General features: G+C 35.7%; 2 protein-coding genes across 4 annotated transcripts in view; one reads left to right on the top strand and one right to left on the bottom strand.

The window, feature by feature from the left end:
- The window catches only part of LOC116776595 (acetyl-CoA carboxylase), a 52,901-nt gene that overhangs the window by 16,509 nt on the left and 13,653 nt on the right, over nucleotides 1-22,739 (top strand). For all 3 annotated transcript variants that reach the window (XM_061525511.1, XM_061525512.1, XM_061525513.1), the window contains 23 exons: nucleotides 202-309; nucleotides 1,014-1,154; nucleotides 1,594-1,774; nucleotides 2,133-2,240; nucleotides 2,516-2,610; nucleotides 3,026-3,119; nucleotides 3,467-3,582; nucleotides 4,238-4,411; nucleotides 4,777-4,939; nucleotides 5,346-5,508; nucleotides 5,701-5,845; nucleotides 6,196-6,305; nucleotides 6,924-7,090; nucleotides 7,460-7,671; nucleotides 7,867-7,972; nucleotides 8,197-8,334; nucleotides 8,690-8,796; nucleotides 8,870-9,006; nucleotides 9,172-9,258; nucleotides 9,483-9,565; nucleotides 9,976-10,085; nucleotides 10,226-10,354; nucleotides 10,731-10,913. In XM_061525511.1, the coding sequence (XP_061381495.1) occupies nucleotides 202-309; nucleotides 1,014-1,154; nucleotides 1,594-1,774; nucleotides 2,133-2,240; nucleotides 2,516-2,610; nucleotides 3,026-3,119; nucleotides 3,467-3,582; nucleotides 4,238-4,411; nucleotides 4,777-4,939; nucleotides 5,346-5,508; nucleotides 5,701-5,845; nucleotides 6,196-6,305; nucleotides 6,924-7,090; nucleotides 7,460-7,671; nucleotides 7,867-7,972; nucleotides 8,197-8,334; nucleotides 8,690-8,796; nucleotides 8,870-9,006; nucleotides 9,172-9,258; nucleotides 9,483-9,565; nucleotides 9,976-10,085; nucleotides 10,226-10,354; nucleotides 10,731-10,913 (3,057 nt within the window). The remainder of the gene's footprint in view (nucleotides 1-201; nucleotides 310-1,013; nucleotides 1,155-1,593; nucleotides 1,775-2,132; nucleotides 2,241-2,515; nucleotides 2,611-3,025; nucleotides 3,120-3,466; nucleotides 3,583-4,237; nucleotides 4,412-4,776; nucleotides 4,940-5,345; nucleotides 5,509-5,700; nucleotides 5,846-6,195; nucleotides 6,306-6,923; nucleotides 7,091-7,459; nucleotides 7,672-7,866; nucleotides 7,973-8,196; nucleotides 8,335-8,689; nucleotides 8,797-8,869; nucleotides 9,007-9,171; nucleotides 9,259-9,482; nucleotides 9,566-9,975; nucleotides 10,086-10,225; nucleotides 10,355-10,730; nucleotides 10,914-22,739) is intronic.
- On the bottom strand, nucleotides 11,001-22,244 carry LOC116776512 (odorant receptor 85f-like). Its single transcript, XM_061525516.1, has 9 exons — nucleotides 22,235-22,244; nucleotides 21,588-21,701; nucleotides 20,169-20,305; nucleotides 19,042-19,562; nucleotides 18,256-18,355; nucleotides 12,082-12,177; nucleotides 11,520-11,618; nucleotides 11,340-11,399; nucleotides 11,001-11,155 (listed from the first exon to the last, which is right to left on the bottom strand). The coding sequence occupies exons 2-9, from the start codon at nucleotides 21,646-21,648 to the stop codon at nucleotides 11,111-11,113; spliced, it is 1,119 nt and encodes a 372-aa protein (XP_061381500.1). The 5' UTR covers nucleotides 21,649-21,701; nucleotides 22,235-22,244; the 3' UTR covers nucleotides 11,001-11,110.

Here is a 22,739-nt window from a genome sequence, read left to right as displayed (position 1 = left end):
ATATATATATTTTTTTAATCAATTTGAACATTAGTTTCCTGTGGGAACTAAATAATTTGTGTTTATTATAATTGTATGGAAAAGGTGATAATTTCTACTGTTAGTTTTATGCAGACATTTGCAAGTCTAGAAGGAGGTTCTAATAAAAGAGGTTTTTAATAATTTTCTTTTTTTTTATAATAATCATGTTTTGAATTCCAGGTGCTGATAGCGAATAATGGCATTGGAGCTGTGAAATGTATGCGTTCTATACGAAGGTGGTCCTATGAGATGTTCAAGAATGAGAGGGCTGTGCGCTTCGTTGTAATGGTAACTGACTTTATATGTGTATATATATATATATATATATGAGACAATTCGTCAGAAAATCTAGGTATCTCTGGATTAATAACCAGGTTGTGATGCCCTGAAATGTCAAAGTTTCTGTTTAACATAAGTTCATACTATTAACGACAAATACCACAGAATAACTGTACCATCCTACCGGAATATCAGTGACAGGACATTCAGAGTTTATTAATTAACTCGTTTATTCCTCTTTCACTGACTCACAAGATAACAATTATTTATTAACTTTTATTTAAACACTATTAAATATTAATAACCTGCTGTTTTATCTACTGCCATGAAAACTAGGTTAGAAGCGCCATCTATTGATAATCAAGTGTAAACCTGAGCTGTTTTATCTACAAACAAATACTTAAAGACATCTAATTTATATTTATATATATATGAAAATAAAATTTGTTCATATGTTTCTTAAATGACTAAATACAAATACATACAGGAACATTCTAACAATATTTTCCGCTTCATAGACATACTCCCACAAAAACTTTCTATGCACACATACATATATCGATTTCCTGACACACAAACACACACATATATATATTTATCAAAAGATATTAAATTAAGCTGTAATATCATATAATATAGTTCACGATATCACTTTTGTATATAATAAAAATGTCTTTTGTTAATTTTGTTAATCATAACATGTCTGCGACCAGGTGACCCCCGAGGACCTGAAAGCGAATGCTGAATACATTAAGATGGCTGATCATTATGTCCCCGTGCCCGGAGGCTCCAACAACAACAACTATGCCAACGTCGAACTCATAGTGGACATCGCTGTGCGGACCCAAGTACAGGTCAGAAGATAAATATGCTGTTTTGAGCTCTATTTCTATCAGATTAAAGTACATTCAGACCACAATAATATATATGAGAATTTGTTGATGCTTTTGTATGTCCATGCTTTTGTATGCAAGAACTACCGGATTAATTCTGATAATGTAAAATAGATATTGGAATATGTTGAATGGTGTAAAAATAAAGTATGTATGTATGTATGTATGTATATATTTATGTTGAAATAATACATCACCTACTATGGTCCTGAAACTTGGTTAAAATATGTAGATTTGGTTTAAATTATGTTGTATACTGGTTATGCTTGGTCGGTGTCTTAAATAATAATATATAGGTAGAAAATTTTATTATATCAGTCTCCGTTATTCAGCCTTGCTACTCACCAAAAATTTATATTATTTTAGTATATATTGGTTATTAATAATTTTTATTTATCAGGCCGTATGGGCTGGTTGGGGTCATGCTTCAGAGAATCCCAAGCTTCCGGAACTGCTCCATCGAGCTGGTGTAGTTTTCATCGGACCGCCAGAGAAAGCGATGTGGGCTCTCGGAGACAAGATCGCCTCGTCCATAGTGGCCCAGACAGCTGATATACCCACGCTAGCTTGGAGCGGAAGCGGTATGGATATTCATATATATATATATATGTATATATATATATATCTTTATTTATTTATTATTATATTAGAAAAAAGATTCCCAAACTTTATTTGGTCTTCTACCCACTTTGAGAACAATTTTTTTTTTTAATACCATATTTTGCTACTGAAAAACCATTATAACCCTATCCTAGCTAAATGAAATTAAAAAGACAACCCTCCCACTTTTTTTCGGGGTCTCGTTTTATTCAGGCCTGCAAGAGAGAGTCATCGTCCACTTTGGGAAGGGCTGTATTATAGTGAACCACACTAGACTGCTGTAGTTTAATGTTTGTTAGTAAAAATATCATATTTTTATCCAAATGTTGCGATTTACAGAACTTAAAGCGGAGTACAATACAAAGAAGATAAAGATATCATCGGAACTGTTTGCTAGAGGCTGTGTGTCTACACCGGAGCAAGGACTCCAAGCTGCTAACAAGATCGGTATGATGTGACATATAGTCAAAATTGATTTGTCTGTCTGTCTGTTACAGTCAATCACGAGAACTGATTTTATGATGTAATATTATCATTATATAAAATGTGATATGTCCAGAAAGGTGGATCGTAATTGGTAAAAATAAAGCAAAAATTTTGATACCGATATTTGTAGTTGTTGTCCAAGAATAGTTGTTGTGGTTATTTTTTTTGAGCAAAGCATCCTATATAGCAGATACTTTATAAACAACATGTATATCATACTTGTTATCATCCCGCAGGTTTCCCCGTCATGATAAAGGCTTCTGAGGGTGGAGGAGGTAAAGGTATCAGGAAGGTCGAGGTGCCTGATGACTTCAGCAACATGTTCAGACAGGTCAGCTCACTTACAGTTGTATTCAAATAGCGACCTTATTGTTATGCACACAAAGTTGCATTTATATTGTTCGGGCACAAGTTTATGTATATATTTTTAAATTGCTTGAATAATTTCAGTTCTCAAACACAGATTTTTTTTTTTACATACGTATGATTTTTTCTGTAGTAAAAATAATAGCAATGTTATATATACAAATACCACAGTAATGAAAATGGAGAGGAGCTCCAACAGTGCCTGGGACTTGCGACCCAGGTGTAGGTTTAAGGGACCCCTAACTAACGTGCGTTAAACCCTCCCCTCCACCAAGCTCCTCTCTCTACCTAACCAAATTTGAAACGAACCTACTAGGGCTGCCTGCCATAATTACTACGTATAATTGAATTTTATTTGAACAACTTTGACGTTTGTCCAGGTCCAAGCGGAAGTGCCAGGTTCTCCGATATTCGTGATGAAGCTGGCGCGGTCAGCTAGACATCTGGAAGTGCAGCTGTTGGCTGATCAGTACGGTGAGCTATAGCTCGATTAACTTATAAATTATAAATGTAATTACTAGTTTAGGACCGCGAGTTCGCTTGGAGGTGGGTATTGGGTCCGGAGAGAGATTTATACACCTAAATAAATAAGGATATAGTAACCAGAGGGCGCCACCTGGGGTTAGTGATAACTGACTTCATATAGGAAAATAATATACTGTAATGCGTGTTACATCACTTCAAAGTTTAATCAAAATCTGTTCAGTTTTTTTTTATGTGAGAGATCTATATGATACATCCCTGAAAGCTCGCAAATTTTTGTAATTTATATTCTTTATATGATTTAGTGGTAATGAGTATGTGTGTGTGTGTGTGTGCAGGTAACGCTATATCTCTGTTCGGGAGAGACTGTTCCATCCAGCGACGGCATCAGAAGATCATTGAGGAGGCACCAGCTGCCGTCGCCAAGCCGGAAGTGTTCATTGAAATGGAGAAGGTGGGTGGTGGGTGCTGTCTAAATAAAAAACATAGTGCGTGGAGTCCCTCCGCAAGAAGTGAGACTTCGTAATGTGAATAGGCCGATACTGAGATAGTGAGGTACCACTAACGACTTCATTCCCATATTCCAACAGATGGAATGTCAGTCAAGCACTATCCAAACGAAATAAAATAAATAAATATAACCACAGACGCAAAAGTTAATTTAAAAATAGTGCATGGAATCTCCCCGCGCGGAGAAAGTGATACTTCTTAATGTGGAAATGAAAATAGGAAGGCGTAGAAAACAATCTCTAGTGAACTCACATTGTTTGTTTGAGACGAACTTTATAAGCATTGCTTACAATTACAATAGACCGACTAATTTACTCTCGCTCCGTCTCTTTCTTTCCCCCCTCCCCACGACCGTTGAACGTCTAACGCAACCTTGTTTGAAGTCGCATTACAAGTTCCACTCCAATAATATATACCGTTGGTAGCATGCTTACATCTCGATACTCGGTCCTCCGTGCACACCGTATGACCTGCAGAACATTGAAAACCACATCTTCTAAATTTACTATCATCAAAGAAAATATATAACTGTGTGATAGGTGGTATATTAAATTGTACCGATTACTATAAGTATATATTTTATATATTTATCATGCCAGGCGGCTGTCCGTCTCGCTAAGATGGTCGGCTACGTGAGTGCTGGCACCGTGGAGTATCTATATGAGCCGATAACGGGGGCTTACTACTTCCTGGAGCTGAACCCTCGCCTGCAGGTGGAACACCCCTGTACGGAGATGGTAGCGGACGTCAACCTACCAGCCGCCCAACTACAGGTGAGTAGACCGACAGTAGACCCAGAAGACCAGCTAGCTGAATGAAACCAATAATATATGTACTACGGGTTTTCATTATTTTAACTACACACTCCGGACGTTTCGGCTACTTGCAGCGATGATGACGGGCTACGAGATGAATGGTCTGATTAGACTAGACATCAGTACAATCACAAATAATATAAATGTTATTACTAATTTTTAATCCTAGGAACATCACTTACGTGTTTATTACTATATATACAGATACATTTACACACATACACACACACACACACACACACACACACACACACACACACACACATTTATATATATATATATATATATAATATATATATATATATGTCAATTATGATTGCTAGATCGCCATGGGTCTCCCATTATACCACATCAAGGACATCCGTCTCCTGTATGGGGAGTCGCCCTGGGGTATGACTCAGATAGACTTCGACGAGCCCAAACAGAGACCCTCGCCCTGGGGACATGTCATCGCTGCCAGGATCACCTCGGAGAATCCTGATGAAGGTTAGTACCGACCAAAAATAATAAGAACAATAGAATAATATTTCCTAACGGACTTTCTAAACTAACGAAAAAAGGAAGCAGTGCTTCTCGAAAGCGACACATGCGTAGGTTTTTGCACACACACATGCAAACATTTCCTGCATACAACACGAGATTTGTAGATGGGCCTTGAGATTATTTGTATGGAAAATAACTACCGAGTGGTCGATGAAGATTAAATATGATTATTTTTTTAGTTAGTTTTCTCTTTTATGTTTAAATAGTGAAGCAGCGTTGAGCTACAAGTTTGGTTACTATAAAATAGATAAAAAATTAAATATCCATTATGCTGGGTTTGTACTTGTGACCTCTGATATGTAGTGTGGCATCTACTTAACCTACTAAGCTAATGTGACTTACTCTCCAGGTTTCAAACCTTCCTCGGGTACGGTCCAAGAGCTCAACTTCCGGTCGTCAAAGAACGTGTGGGGCTATTTCAGTGTGGCCGCATCCGGGGGTTTGCACGAGTTTGCAGATTCACAGTTCGGGCACTGCTTCTCCTTCGGGGAGACCAGGGAACAGGCTAGAGAGTGAGTCTGCTAACAATATTGCCTAGAATATTATTATATAGTAAAAAATATAAGAAATTTATTTATTTACACAAAAGAAAGTATAAATTTGTAAGTAAGGAAAATTTTCACAACATATGGAGATAATATAGAATAATGAAGTATTTTTTTTATTATAAAATACATTTTGGTATAATGTGTGTATGTCAACAGGAACCTGGTGATAGCTCTCAAGGAGCTCAGCATCCGAGGAGATTTCAGGACCACGGTCGAATATCTGATCACATTGTTGGAGACGCCCGCCTTCCAGGACAACAACATTGATACTAGCTGGCTGGACGCGCTCATCGCGGAGAGGGTGAGTGGGGGGAGAAGGGCAGAGGAGGGGGTGAGGAGTGTTGTGAAGTTTATATGTGTGCGTGCAGATAAGAAGTTTAGGTTCTATAGCTGTGGGCTATTACGTAGGACACATTTTTAAGCAAAGAATACTATAATATAAAACATATATACTCGTATAAATAGAAATTTTACTTAAAGGTTTATATGAGCTGAAGATTAAGACTATTTTTTTAAGTATTGTTTTTTTTATTATTAGTCATATCATTGTTGAGCCATATATGATGTTTCTCCACAATAGCAGGACATAACGAAGAACTGTGATTCATAATATATAAAGATCATAGTCTGATTGTGAGTCTGTCTGTCCAGGTTCAGTCGGAGAAGCCGGACGTGATGCTGGGCGTCATCTGCGGGTCCATCCTCATCGCCGACAACCTCATCACGGCACATCTGCTGGAATTTAAGAGCGCCCTGGAGAAGTATGTATATACATATATGTATATATATATATATACAGTATTTGATTATTTTTTTTAATATAAATAACACTATAAAATATGAATATAAAAGTTAACTTCGTAAGTTAACTTCGTAAGTATATTATATATATTTTAGGAAAAAACTTGTCTGTTTGACATTTCAATTAACTTTTTAACAATACCGTTTAAAAAAACTAGTAGGCACCTCTTAGTGTCCTGGAGTCATTAAGTTATTTTTGAGTGGTTTTAAGTGTTTTTTGTTAAGCATAGCAATTAAAATAAATGAATGAAATAAAAATACAATCAAATATATGTACCGATATATTGAAATTTTGTAACGATGTAAAATAGACAAAATGAAGAGAATTTTATTGTTGGAACATTAATTAAAATACATTGGTATTTACAATATATATATATATATATTCTTTCAACCCAGATGCATGCCGATAATACGAAAAATAACGTTTAACGTAGAGTAAACTTTTAGTATGTACACAAATATAGAGGGCGCTACACAATATTTTCTATGGCGTGAATCATATTAATTAATTAAATGACAAATTATTAATAGAAGTATACTCTGAAAATCTTATATATTATCTGATTGTAATCCAGGGGTCAGATCCAGGGGTCGAGTCAGCTGTCGAACACTGTAGAAGTGGAGCTGATACACTCCGGGCACAAGTACAAAGTTCAAGCAACTAAGTCTGGCCCCACCTCGTACTTCCTGGCTATGAACGGCAGCTTCAAGGAGCTTGAGGTTCATAAGCTAACTGACGGCGGTGAGTAGAGCGAGTAGACCAGGTAGATCGAGTCGAGTAGACCAAGTAGACTGAGAAGACCTAGTAGAGTATACAAACTAACAGAGTTAACGTATTCCCATTAGAGTGAGTAGAATGAAAAGACTGAATAGACCCAGCAGACTGAGCAGCCTGAAATAGTTATACTATAGTTATAAATATTCATTAACTACATACTCAAATAAACAAAACTCGAGTTAACATGTAATGATTAAAAAAAATTGATTTTTATACATATAGGGACACTATTATTGAAGGTTATTGAAACTATTTATCATATAAAAGTATTTTATATCCAAATCTATGGAAGGAATTATTATAATTGTTAAAATTTGTTTTATCCGCACACAGGTACCTTACTGTCAATCGACGGAGCGTCATACACGACGTATTTAAAGGAGGAGGTTGACAAGTACAGGATAGTGATCGGCAACCAAACCGTGGTCTTCGAGAAGGAGAAGGATCCGTCCAAGCTGAGAGCCCCCTCCGCTGGGAAGCTGGTCAACACGCTGGTTGAAGATGGAGGGCATGTGGACAAGGGTCAGCCTTACGCTGAGATAGAGGTGAGCAGACGGAAAGAACGCGATAGACCGAGTAGACCTTAAGGACTATAGTGTTCTTAAGGACATATATTAATATCTTTATATGTATATTATTAAGGAAGCACGTATTTTGGTTATAAAACTTACAATTTAATCACGAAACTACTGATGTTAAAGTTTAAAATACTTTTACTATAGCAATTTTTTTTTCATAAGGTGATGAAAATGGTGATGACCCTATCAGCGCCAGAATCGGGCAAGGTCTTCTGGAATCTAAGACCTGGTGCTGTGCTGGATATGGGAGCGTTGATGGGAACACTAGGTGATTATAATGCATAGTCTAGACTAGATACAGGCCTATAGTGTGTACCATCGTGATCCAACGAAACATGATAAATTAAATTTTGTAAACTATATATTTTGTTAATTATAATCTATATATTTTTGATTTATGTACTATAATATTCAATTTAAATTATAATAATTATATTTTATGTTAATAGTTTCCGTGTTATATACTATGTGTATGTTTGTATTCTGTTCCAGAGTTGGACGATCCGTCGCTAGTGACCACAGCCCAGCCCTACAAGGGCCAGTTCCCTCACGAGGACAACCCCAACCTGACGGAGAAACTAAACCACGCCCACAACAAATATAGATATATACTGGAGAACACACTCGCTGGTATATATACATACACACACACACACACACACACACATATATATTAATAGTGATGTGTCGGACTCATGTATCCCCGGATGTCGATATTTGATGTTCAGATATTGCAATAGTTGATTATTTTGTATATTATTGTATGTGAAGAAATAATAAGGAAATATATCCAACAAAAGATTAAGGACACAGATCCTACATCACCCAGACACAGACGATCCGAATGTTTGTGCTTGATGCAAGAGCTTTTTTATACATTGATGTATATATAAATTACTGTGTGCATGTGTGCTTGTATGTGTGTGTGTTCCGTACATAATGTCAGCCTCTACTAATAGTTTTAATGTCCGTCCGTTTGTTCCAGGTTACTGTCTGCCCGAGCCGTACAACACTCCTCGTCTCCGGGAGGTGGTGGAGAAATTCATGTCCAGTCTGAGAGACCCCTCGCTGCCCTTACTGGAGTTACAGGAGGTAAAAACATGTCAATTAGTATTATAAGAGTGCAGCAAAGTCAGAGCTCTTTGTATACATTATTCCCCGGCAGGTGTTATCATCAACGTCCGGTCGTATCCCGGTCTCCGTGGAGAAGAAGGTCCGCAAGCTGATGGCGCTCTACGAGAGCAACATCACGAGTGTGCTGGCACAGTTCCCCAGCCAGCAGATAGCCAGCGTCATTGACCAGTGAGATATCACCTACCAATCACCACCTACCACTCGCCATCGACAGGCACTAGAACAATTAAGACAGCACTGAGGTTGTACCTCAATATGCTCGTGTTTTTTATTCATGGTACAATATAAATATTTTATATGTATGTATATGTTATATTTTTACGACTATTCCAGTCACGCGGCGTCTCTCGCGAAGCGCGCTGACAGGGACGTGTTCTTCATGAGCACGCAGGCCTTGGTGGTGCTAGTGCAGCGGTACAGGTGTGTGACTACGAACATATACCAGAAACTTACAGGCTCATTGACTGATTGACTGATTGATTGATTGATTGGTAGCACCCAGAAAGTTCAATATAACGAGAATTAGCTCTTCTTCAATATTTATGAAGTATCGGAAGTTTAATTTATTTTGTGTCACTGTAGTGTGTACCAAGGCTTACGATGACGTCACAGCCGGTTTATAATGTATATAATGTATCACACAGGAACGGTATCCGCGGTAGGATGAAGGCGGCCGTTCATGATCTCTTGAAGCAGTACTACCAGGTCGAGAGCAACTTCCAACTGGGTGAGTGGGAGGGGGGGGGGGGATAGCTGGGTTTAATGAGTTAATACGAACTCAGAGCTTATAAGATAATAATGAATAACATCCTAATAATATTATATTTTACAGAACGGATGTATGTATGTTTGTTACTTTTTAACTCAAAATATACCGAACTGATTGTAATTAAACTTTTCAATGACTACAGTTCAGGTGTCAGAATAGCATGTAGATTATAATGTGTTACGTTACCCGAACAGTTCCGTCACATACGGGGTACATAACGGTTACGTGATACTGACGATAGATGTCGCTGTCTCTTGTATAACGTCTTATATATTAATTAAACATTATACGTATATATACAGAAAATAATGCGGGTGAAGTCACGGCGAAAGACTATATATATAAGTAGTAATATTGTTAATGATCAGGTTCGTACGACAAATGTGTGATGGCGCTGCGGGATCGTTACAAGGACGACATGCAGGCCGTGGCTAACATCATCTTCTCACACAACCAAGTGGCTAAGAAGAATCTCCTGGTTAGTAGACATGGTATACTCAGGGGACACTACATAATACATATATAATATAATAATGAAATAAAAATTAATTATAAGTAATTTGGTATAATTTATTTATTATCTGTTAAGTTGAACGTCTAAAAGTTATTTTTGTGTAGGTGACGATGTTGATAGACCATCTGTGGTCTAATGAACCAGGTCTCACCGATGAACTGGCGGCCACCCTCAACGAACTGACCTCGTTACACCGAGCCGAACACAGTCGGGTAGCGCTGAGAGCCAGACAGGTAGAGTAACCGAGTAGACCGAGTAGACCTTGATAGAAATTAGTAGGCTAGAAGATCTGAAAGGCTTTGAACAAAATCTAAGTAGTTTAGAGTGTGTAAAGACGTAAACATACTACTTATTCTCATTGATTATTGTAATATTTTATTATTTAGTATAGAAAATTATTAAAGTATAAATATATTTCTTGTAGTACTATCTAATATTTGTCAATTAATATTTGAATATTCTAGTTATAAGTCATGATTAACTTGACAAACGATTCAGGTAATCAACGTATATAGATGGTAACGAGATATTCCCAATAAGTGTTTAAAGGCTTTACATGATTTAAATCTGTATATAATTTAAGTTAACGTAATAACGCCCACTGTCCAGGTGCTGATCGCCGCCCACCAGCCCGCCTACGAGCTGCGGCACAATCAAATGGAGTCTATCTTTTTGTCAGCGGTCGATATGTACGGACACGACTTCCATCCGGAGAACCTTCAGAAGCTGATCCTCTCGGAGACTTCGATATTCGACATCCTTCACGATTTCTTCTATCACACGAACGCGGCGGTGAGTAGACCGAGTAGACCATAGTATAACTCAGTAGACCAGTTAGTAACTTAGTAGACCGTGATTTATTAGACTTTAACTAATACAGTTATAGTTATAAATATTATTTAATTTATCATAATTATTAAATATAAGGAAAAAAGTCGGTGCAGTTATAAGAAGTAATTATATATGATATACAAACGTTGCGTTCTAAATTAAGATCTCAGTAAAGTGTACATCGAATATGAGGAATTCATTATCTGAAACAAATTAAACAACAATAATAACATGAATGAAATTTAAGTTCCGGAGATGAAATTAACGAAATCGCACAAACAGACATGTATGTATGTCGGTGCTGGGTGGAGGGAAGTTACGTATAATACTATGGTGTCCAATAGACCAAGTCAAGCCAAGTCAAGCCAAGTAGACCTTCACACTCACCCTGACAAAGAGACTCATGTCGAATATTAATATGTTTATAGCGGTTATTTCTGTGGGTATCTGAAAATTATAAAAATTTAGACATTACACACACATATATATATATATACATAGATTATGTATATGTAATTGATAATGGCTGACAAGTAAATTAAATTTGATATAAAAATTATTTATCACCTGCGCCCGGGCTATCATGAACTGTGTCATCCTTCGTATGGTCTTTGAGGGTACGCTCTCCCAGCCAGCACAGTAGATCAGGGTCGCTGTAGATGTAGACTGCAATATGTGTTATAATGTTAAGTAGAGTGTGTGTGTGTGTGTGTGTGTGTGTGTGCAGATGAGAAAAGTGTATAGAGTTATGTAACACCACACGACTTAATTTTTGGCGCCAGTTTGTTCTTAGCGTACGTTACACGACATGATATCCTGGGACGTGTCCGACGATACCACGATACATTAAAAAAATGTTATATATAATCTACAGATTTCACAATCTGAAGGAACAGTGTGAACATTCATGACAGGAAAAAATAACTAAACCTAATAAAGATGCCTATATATGGAAATTTACTTGGCCTCAAATATCTTATGTGCGTTTTGTCAGTATTCACCCCCACCACACCGCTCATGTCTTAAGATATGACTGACATTAGTTCACGGTAGATAGTATATTTTCTTTTAGGGATGGTTGTGTATATGTGTGTGTGTGTGTGTTTCTGCTGTTGTCACAGCCACTAACCATATCCTTCAGCTTAGCCGAGTAACTACAAGGCAGATAAATATGAATTATGATGCCTATAGTGAATACAATGTATTTGAAGTCCATGTCACCGCCCTGGAACATATAAATATTATTATACTAAAATAATTTCATTAACTTTACAGTTTGAATACGATAGATCGAAATTTTTCATAATTTAAAATATATGACACTTAAACGAATGTTGTTTAAAACAGTCGTAACTATGGAATAATCATTAAGATCAATATTTATCTGATATATACTTAAATATATATATATATATATATATATATATATATGTCGGAGCGCCGAGCTCATTAGGGTCTTGTCAAACACTCATATTGCAATCCAATGATTAAAACTTCAATACACTTTGCAATAACTTTATTTCACTTGTCACTATTTGATTAACACCACGAAAGTAATTTACTATTATAGAATAGCAATTATGAATTTGAGCCACGTGGATTGGCGAGTGTGCGTCCAACACCGTGTCCAAGTGAACACTGCCCTTACAATGCGACTGCTCCCATTTATATACCTTGGTGACTGCTACGAAGTTGGCGCCACTAGCAACCCCACTCGACAATCTAACTGACGTTAGCGTCGGCTCTTAGCAAAATTAAAATAAATTGAGTGTCTTTTTAAAATTACATTTGTAATATTTATCAACTAAATATAATCACATAAATAAACGAACACATTTAAATATAAACAAAAGAAATATAATCAAATAATTTTCTTAAAATGAGGTAGTTATATGATATTTTCTTAATACGCCGTCACGGCCATCCTGCAAAATCACACGTCCTCGTGTGTCCTAACAGAATCTAAAATCAAATAAAGAAATTTGATATTTGGTTACGCTCGGCTATTCTGACAGAAACCATCATAAACCTTTTAAAGACTGTCAACATTATATCTCATCTTACTATTGATATCTTTGACAAGATATTAATCACACAGATCTTTGACAAGATATTATTCACACAGATCTTTGACAAGATATATACCACACAGATCTTTGTCAAGATATTATTCACACAGATCTTTGACAAGATATATACCACACAGATCTTTGTCAAGATATTATTCACACAGATCTTTGACAAGATATATACCACACAGATCTTTGTCAAGATATTATTCACACAGATCTTTGACAAGATATATACCACACAGATCTTTGTCAAGATATTATTCACACAGATCTTTGACAAGATATATACCACACAGATCTTTGTCAAGATATTAATCACACAGATCTTTGACAAGATATATACCACACAGATCTTTGTCAAGATATTATTCACACAGATCTTTGACAAGATATATACCACACAGATCTTTGTCAAGATATTATTCACACAGATCTTTGACAAGATATATACCACACAGATCTTTGTCAAGATATTAATCACACAGATCTTTGACAAGATATATACCACACAGATCTTTGTCAAGATATTATTCACACAGATCTTTGACAAGATATATACCACACAGATCTTTGTCAAGATATTAATCACACAGATCTTTGACAAGATATATACCACACAGATCTTTGTCAAGATATTATTCACACAGATCTTTGACAAGATATATACCACACAGATCTTTATTTCTAATAATTAAAGAAAGTATAGAATTTTACCACAAAACATAAAAGTCAATTACATACTTTTGCCGTCACCGGCGCATCCAATAAGATTAGGATCTAATTCGAGTGGAACATAAAACTTGGGCAAGGCTCGTAAGCGATCATGGGCATATTTATATGTTCGCTTAGAATCTAAATCTTTCAGGAGATACCTGTCACCGCTTAGAAGTTGAGTTATCAGGTAAGGACCTTTAAATTTGGGGTCTAATTTGGTTTTATTGCGTTTATGGTTTTCTAAGAGGACGTAAACATCTACTTTAAAATGTTTAATTTTAACTTTTGTCTTATCAAACTTTACTTTATCAGTATTAACGTGAGTCAGTATTGATTGGGCCGCCCGCTCTCTTACCAAAGGTAAATCTACAGAATCATTTCTATCACTGTTTGGAATCATTAAATTTAATGGACGCGCCGTTTTCCCTATCAACACTTCTAATGGACTATATCAACACTTCTAATGGACTAGACTTGGTCACATGACAGAAAGTACAATTTAAAGCTATTTGGACTTCGGGAAGGGCATCTTACCAGGACTTATGGTTTTGAGTTTCAATTGAAGTAAGCATATTCTTAAGAGTACTCAATACTCTTTCTACTTGCCCATTGGAACGATTCGTATCTGTGGCTATTAAATGAAGTTTAATACAGAGCGAATCACAAACTTCTTTGAAGTCTTTGCTTGCAAAGCACCTACCCTGATCGGCAATAATACGACTGGGAGCTCCAAGTAAAGAAACGCTGTATTTCAATGCCTATATAGCATTAGGAGAATCAATTTTTTTGGCATGATAAAGGATCGTATATTTTGTGAAAGCGTCTATTAAGACGAAAACATACTCTTTCAAGTCATTTTTACCCGTCAATTTTCCAGTTGCATCTATGTGTGTAGTATGTCACGGACATGCAACCTTTGGGATGGTATGCAATTCAGCTTGGATTTTGCCAGAATGACATTTAGATAATTAGCAAGTTATACAATTATCCACAAATTTCCTGACATATTTATTCATATGAGGACCAGTAATGACAGAATACCTTTTCTAAAGTTTTTTTTTTTTTTTTTTTTTTTTTTCAACCTAAATGCATTAGACTTTCATGTATGTTATTTATTACTGCTAACTGAAAAGCACGAGGTACCATTGGTAGCCAGAAACTGCGATTGTTTCTTTCTATTCAAAACCCCGTGCCTCATCTCGTACGTTTTTGCTATATCCTTATCTAGGGAATTGTTGTTAAGTTTTGAAATTAAATCAAGTATTTCCGAATCTTTTTGTTGTTCCGCATTAACCAGTTTTCCGAAATTTCAGTAAAATTTATTTGTTTCTGATTAATTTTTGTTGTAATTTTATTGGGAATAATATTACGCGATAAAAGATCTACATGCTCCATTTTTTTTTTTTTTTTTTACCTGGTCGATATTCTATATCGAAATCAAAGATTTGAAGTAAGCACCACCAACGGTGCACCCGTGGTGTAAGGTCCATTTTTGTCTTAGAAGCTTTAATTGCATTACAATCTGTAATTACTAAAAATTTTCGATTCTGTAAGTAATGTTTGGAATGTTTAATGGTCTTAACAACTGCTAACGTTTCTAATTCGTAAGAATGATATTTTGATTCACATGGAGAAGTTCTTTTGCTGTAATATTCAATGACATGAGGTTTGTTATAAATTTTTTGTATAAGTATAGCCCCATAACCCTCAACACTAGCGCCTGTATGTAATTCGATCGGAAAATTAGGGTCAAAACTAGTCAATATAGGTCTTTTGGTTAAATGGTAATGATTCTCTGACGGATTTCCTCTAGTTGAGGATTCCAATCAATAACTCCCTTTTAGATGTAATCCTGTAAAGTGTGGCTATTATTTGAGAAAATCCTGGGATAAATTGCCGGAAATAAGAAGCTAACCCTATAAATTGACGAAGATGAGTAGCAGTTTTTGGTGGAGGTAATTGAGTAATAACAAAAATCTTACGAGGATTTGGTCTTATTTGACCAGAAGAAACGTGATATTCAAGGTAATCAACTTCTGTTTTTCAAGAAGGCACATTATTTGAGATTAAATGAAAATCCTGCTTTGGTCAGAGTGTCTATGACTAATTTAAGTCTCTCAATACCTTGTCCAATTGTGACAGACGGGATAATGATGTCATAAATGTAGCAAACTGCAAAAGATTCAGAAAATTCACCAAGGGTTTTATTAATAGCGCGTTGTTAAACAGATGGTGCATTTCGAAGGCCAAAGGCATAGTGACATATTCATACTGCCCATCTGGTGTTACAAATGCAGTACGCTCAATAGACTCGGGATGAATAGGAATTTAAAGTAATTAGCACCAACCAAATGTTGTATTTGATCTCCAATTAGGGGCAATAGGTATCTATCATAAACTGTATTAATATGAAGTTCACTATAATCAACGCAGAGTCTATCAGTACCATCCTTTTCTTGCCTAGTAACACAGGATTAAAAAGGAAAACAACTTATGACACATATTACACACACACATATGACCCGTATGACACCGGCATTGAGATCACGAATATTATACCTAATAAGTATTCGTTCATCTATGCTTAATCTATAGGGACTATGTTGAACAGTGCGACTTTAGTTTTATTAATAACTAGCCGTTCAGGTGATATTTCAACTGTAAAACCTAAAGTGACAAGATCCCGTCCTACTAAAATATCATTTTGAAGTGACTGATCAGGAACAACGTGAAACAATAACTCAATGTTGTCGTTTTGAATCAATAACGTTGACAAAATTTGTAAATGACACACTGAACTTTTCTTACCTATATCTTTCGAAAGCGACAGTATTATGAGATCGTTTACCAGAAAAAAATGTTTGCTACGCTTTCTCATATTAGCACAGATATTAACACTGAGCACCGGAATCAAAAAATAAATAAAAAGGAAATCTCTCACCCAGATTATAAAGGTCTCCTGAAGCAGGACTGATGGTGCAGATATCTACCCGTTGTTTGGTCAGATCTGGGTGTTCAAAAGTTATCCCAGATCTAGTAGGACACGAGGGTGCTATATGTATTGGTTATCCACATCGGTAACATATGATAGTCCTCTGTGATGGTCCTCCTCGCTGCATCGAAGGATATTGATAGGATCCCGATTTGTTACAGAAGAATTATTCGCTAGATGTCCTGTTTTTCCACAGTTGTAGCAAGAACGGTAAAATCTTGGCTTTTGGGCTTCACTCAATGAATAATTTCTTTCAGACACTGGCAAGGTTCTTTTCTTGTAGACAAAAGACAGTAATTCATGTTGCAATTTTGTTCGTGAACTGTTTTTCTGTGGTAAATGAAAATGCAACAGTAGTCGCAATTTGTTCTGTAGTCAGATTTTCCTACGGTTCATAAGAATATTAAAAATCCGGGATGCGTACGATGAAATATTCTCCCCATCAGTTGAGCGGCTGTTCATTATTTTTAGAAACGGCAGCTGCTGGTGTTTCAGCAGTGCCAAATCGAGCGAGGAACAGATTCTTCAGTTCGGGCCACGTTGCATTTTCATAGGAATTTGGCGCCAGCCATGTTGATGCTGCCCCTCTCAAGGCTTCGCTTATTAAAATTATCAATTTTCTTCCCATTACGGTTGCACCACGCTTCCACATCCGCATCGATTCTATCCGGGTTGAAGTTGAATTCAGGAAAGGTGATTCTTGTTGCATCATCTTTGGGCGCCTTCGTGTAATTTACTAACTCAAAAATGTTACGCTGTTGTAGTTAAAAAAGTTTTCTCCATTTGTCATGTTCCGCTGTTGTAGTTGACAAAGTTTTCTCCATTTGTCATGTTCGGTTTGGAGAATTGGACTCCGACTTCGCGTGTGCGTATCCGGGTGAATCCCAACTTCTGATGTCGGAGCGCCGAGCCCATTAGGGTCTTGTCAAACACTCATATTGCAATCCAATGATTAAAACTTCAATACACTTTGCAATAACTTTATTTCACTTGTCACTATTTGATTAACACCACGAAAGTAATTTACTATTATAGAATAGCAATTATGAATTTGAGCCACGTGGATTGGCGAGTGTGCGTCCAACACCGTGTCCAAGTGAACACTGCCCTTACAATGCGACTGCTCCCATTTATATACCTTGGTGACTGCTACGAAGTTGGCGCCACTAGCAACCCCACTCGACAATCTAACTGACGTTAGCGTCGGCTCTTAGCAAAATTAAAATAAATTGAGTGTCTTTTTAAAATTACATTTGTAATATTTATCAACTAAATATAATCACATAAATAAACGAACACATTTAAATATAAACAAAAGAAATATAATCAAATAATTTTCTTAAAATGAGGTAGTTATATGATATTTTCTTAATACGCCGTCATATATATATATATATATATATATATATATATATTAACGTATAAAACGCTTGATACACCGCCCTTGATAAGGGAGCGATGGCTCAAATGGCTAAGAGAGTGGATTGTATATCTCACCAGTCGTAGGATCTCATATATATCATACCTCTATTAATTTGAACATACAGGTTCCTATCTGTATCATCGTAGCCAGCAATATGATGCCCAGCCAGATGTTAAAAGTTTCCTGTATCAATTCAGTATATCTGCAAACAAATCTCTCAACATTTATGATACAAATTTATTTAATAGAATAAAAATAACCATAAAATTAATATTTTGGGCGTTCTATACATGTTATATTCAAAGAGTTTTGTTATTTAAAATCACACTAACATAATTAAGTAAAAACTTGATTTTTATTTGGATTTTTTTTTATACCAAGAAATCTAAACATTAAATGTGGCTATCCTGAACTTCTGAAACGTATTAAATGTGATTCAATAAGAGAGAGGGTAGTTCACAATAATAGTTGTTCCAATAGGAATTATAAGTTTCTTTGGACCTTCTCGTCTTATATCTGCGTATGACTGTATCTATTTTTATAAATCTCATTTATTAGGTACTGATATACACATTTTAATTTTGTTCCATATAAAAAAAAGATATTATTTAAGAAGTAAGAAAGTAAGACACTATATACATTCAGTTAGGACCATCTACATATATGAATGCAGCCAAATATCAAGTTTACCAACAACTGAGTAGCAAAAATTTTCTATTTTGTGACTTAATTGTGTTTGGGAGAAGGAAGCATCAAGAATACAATATAAACCATACATGGAGCTCCCAAAAAAAAAAGGATAATCTAGACCTCCGCTTAATTTTGTAGCAGAAATAGCAATGACGTCTGTATATATGTTCACTGGTGTATAATATCTTATTGGATCACCTCGCTGTTCTGTTCTGTTCCCGTATAACTTCAACGAGAGCGTTCCTCATCAGCACTTCGTCGTCGCCACCCAACGCCTCCTCGACAGCCTTACAATACAACTCCATTTTCAGACAGGCATGATTGACGCACAGACCAAAGAAACCGTCGAGGCCGACGAACGTTATAATGAATAGGGCACACACATATAACATGTATATGAACATTAATTCATACACCGGCGATTGGTAGCTCGTTTCCGGTTCCGTGTATGGGATTTCTACGTGATGTATCATAACTTTATGGCAGTCGGAGAATAGGCAGTTGTACATGGTGGATACGACAGCGGTCCCCGGGAATACCATGGTGCATGTGACCACAGTGAGCACCCAGCATTTCTCGCTGTAGAATATATTATCAGCTATCCTGATATCTATAATTTTTGTATAATGTTTCGGCAGTTTGCAAAATTTTTGATAGTCCTTATCAATTTCATCCATTAATGCCTTAGCTGTTTCCGTCTTGTACAGCATTATGAACATCTGGAATATTTTCTATCTCACATATGCGTTCAAAGTTAAAAAGCAAAAATAATACAACATTCATATTCTCTTTGGTAGATTTTGCTCGCGCAAAAACATATAGCACCTATTTTATGACATATAAAACTTGTTTTAAAGACAGTGAAAAAATCATTAATGCTGGCAGCACTTTGCTAAATGTATGAATGTTCTATTTAGGTTTTCTACATCGTATAGACAAGTAAATACATTAGGGCGCATTTTCATTGGTCGATAAGGCCCGCATTCGGGGTGCGGGAGATTTCTGTAACGCATGCCATAGGGCCCGCAAAGAGTTTATCCTTTTCACTGGTCGTCAGAGCCCGCATACGGGGTGCGGGTGATTTCTATAACGCATGCGATTTCCGTTATTCCGGAATGCGGATATCACCCGCACACGTTTAATCGACCGAGTTATCGACCAGTGGATTTCATTGGTTGTTAGCTCGCATGCGGGTACTCCCCGCAATCGGGCTAACTACCGACTTATCGACCAATGAAAATGCGCCTTAGGCTAAACAATATTAAGCTGTGTTATTATAACCCTACCATGGGTGCCGAGGCAATTTTTAAAGATATTATAATCACTTTGAATAATCCTCCGAAAAAAGGTCCGACGATTGTGCTATGTCTTATGATGTTGAAAATATCCCGTCTCCAGAACGAGTTGTAAATGTCTACCAATATCATGAAACATAGTGGCGCTGTGCTCAGCAACACGAACACTGGAAATATAAAAGACTTTTCAATCAATCTGTTTCTATAAGTAGCGTATGGGCTTGGTTTATGCTTGATTGATTTTTTATTATTAAAGTAAATTTGGTCGAATCTTATTTATGGTGCCAATTTACAAAAGTTACCAATATCTTGATTACTAATATCTATATTAAATTTAAAAAAATTACGTAAGCGATTTGATAAGTCAGTGAGTTTTCGAATAAGGTCTTTTTATTTATAACACAAAACTTAAAATACGCTTTCTTCCGGATATCCCTCTTTTTGTTTGGTGATGCTGGAAAAATGCTTTTCGCATACCACTCAGGCCGGGGAGGGCAGCTGTTGTTATGTGGGACTCCTAGGTATAAAACGCCCAGTCTACCCACTAAAAAACCAGCGTAATTCCTCCTCGCTACAAACTACAACTGCTTCCGGATATCCCCTATCATTCGACCAAACTGGTTTCTAAGTATCTCTTCAAGATTCTGTATGAAGTAGTCATGCATATAATGCTGGACAGATAAGTTTTTCTTAATGTTAACCAATAGGTTTGTCGGGTAACAATAATGCATGTATGCAATTTGTTAATAGAACAACGAAACAGTTAAATGTAGTAGTTTTTATAAAGTTACAGTATAAAAAATTTGTTCAAAACATCGGAATAATATTCGTCGGTGTTTTTTCCAAGCTATTTTAAGGTTATCTACATTAAATGCCCTAAAAACTAACATTTACTGGTTGATCAATACAGGTTAGTCTAGTTGGGACACGTTTGCCTCGATCTAGTTTTATCTGCCTCTAGTCTATCCCTCCAAAACTCAAAATACTGTTTCAAATACCAACTGAATTTTTTCTATCTATCGTTCAAGGGTGTCGGATGTAAGCAATCTCAAAAACGTTGAACTTTCATATGCAAATATAAACTATATAAAACCACATTTTAGTTGCCTAGGTCAAGATTCATACTCGTAATCGTCCAACCTCATTCTTCGTTTCCGTGACCCGAGGGTAGTTGTAACCTCCTAATATATCAAAAATCTCTTAAACTATGTATCAAATTAGTACTGATGCTGACATGATAATTATTTTTCTGTACATAAAGTAATATCTCATCCGCATTAGTATTTCAGGAATTTCTATTTCTTCTAAACACCAAAAATTATTGTCGAACTGTTTTTTCTCTAAGTATATTTGCCAAAACTATAAAAAATTTGTTTCGGACCGTCTTAAAATAGCGAGTTGATTTTGTTCATTAATTACGTACAAATTTTATAGTGATAAATGACTCACAGATGACGGTAATGCGAAGTTTGATGTTTTTTGGATTCGGATAGATCATACCGACTGACATCGTGAAGGATACGATCTTGTAGGTCTCCTTGAAGGATTTGTAAATCTTATCCTCTGTAATCAATATCATTATTGAATAATTACTGCAAACACCGTCCGCCCTATAAAGAATGTTCCTATTTATGATTTTTTTGGATTCTTTGTTTTTGAGGGTAGTCAGTGAAAATTAAAAAAATAAATAGATTTGGTGCATTAAACAAAAAGTCAGTGAAGCTTTACTTTAGAGATGTTTTCATTATTAATAAGTGCCATTAGTAAGTGTTTTAATACTCTTAAGATTCAATTTATATTTTTCACAACACCTTGACAAAAATAACACATGTTTTGTGAATTATAAACTTTAAAACTGACAGTGTACACGTAATTTAAATTTTTACTAAGAGTAGTGATGAAAAATAAAATAATATATTCACTGTATAACGAGATAATTTTAAGGTTTTCTAAACTTTAAATAGTCAGTGAGAACGATCTCATCATAAAAAAACATTTATCTTTGCAAAAATTACAAAAAAGAATTGGTTATAATTTTATAAATGGATTTATAACTGGTTTTTTAATTATTTTTTTAATGTGTTTAAAAAAAATACCTTTCAGACACTCCATTTCTGAACAGTACATTGATCAATTCAAATTCGACGTTTGTCTTATATAAAGACTGTCATATTTACAGCATGTTAACATTATTACACTTGCCAACTCATATTATATGATAAATATTAAACAAAAATAAAGTTACACCCTGTATACACTGAACGCCTTAAGCTAAACTACGGTAAGCTATTAATTAAAGGTAATAAATTATTACATTATAAAAACCAGTTGTCCTTTAAGTAATTTATGCAATTTAATCATGAATTATGAAATTGCAAAATGCAATATAATTTTCTCTGTAACAAAACGCGTTATATAATATTCCAAGGATCCTAATCAGCTCTCTAAAACTTTAAACGTGTGGCTTGTCAATTATCGATACTATTTTATGCTGTGGCTTCGTTTGCGTTTTTGTTTTTAAAGTCGATATTGAGGTAATTCATAATGTAGATGTAGATCTGTAGATGGAACTTAGTCTGTTATTTCATGTGTGGGTAGGTA

This window comes from Danaus plexippus, chromosome 30 (genome assembly GCF_018135715.1).
Source record: "Danaus plexippus chromosome 30, MEX_DaPlex, whole genome shotgun sequence".
NCBI lineage: Eukaryota > Metazoa > Arthropoda > Insecta > Lepidoptera > Nymphalidae > Danaus > Danaus plexippus.
This window is presented reverse-complemented; position numbering and strand designations above follow the sequence as displayed.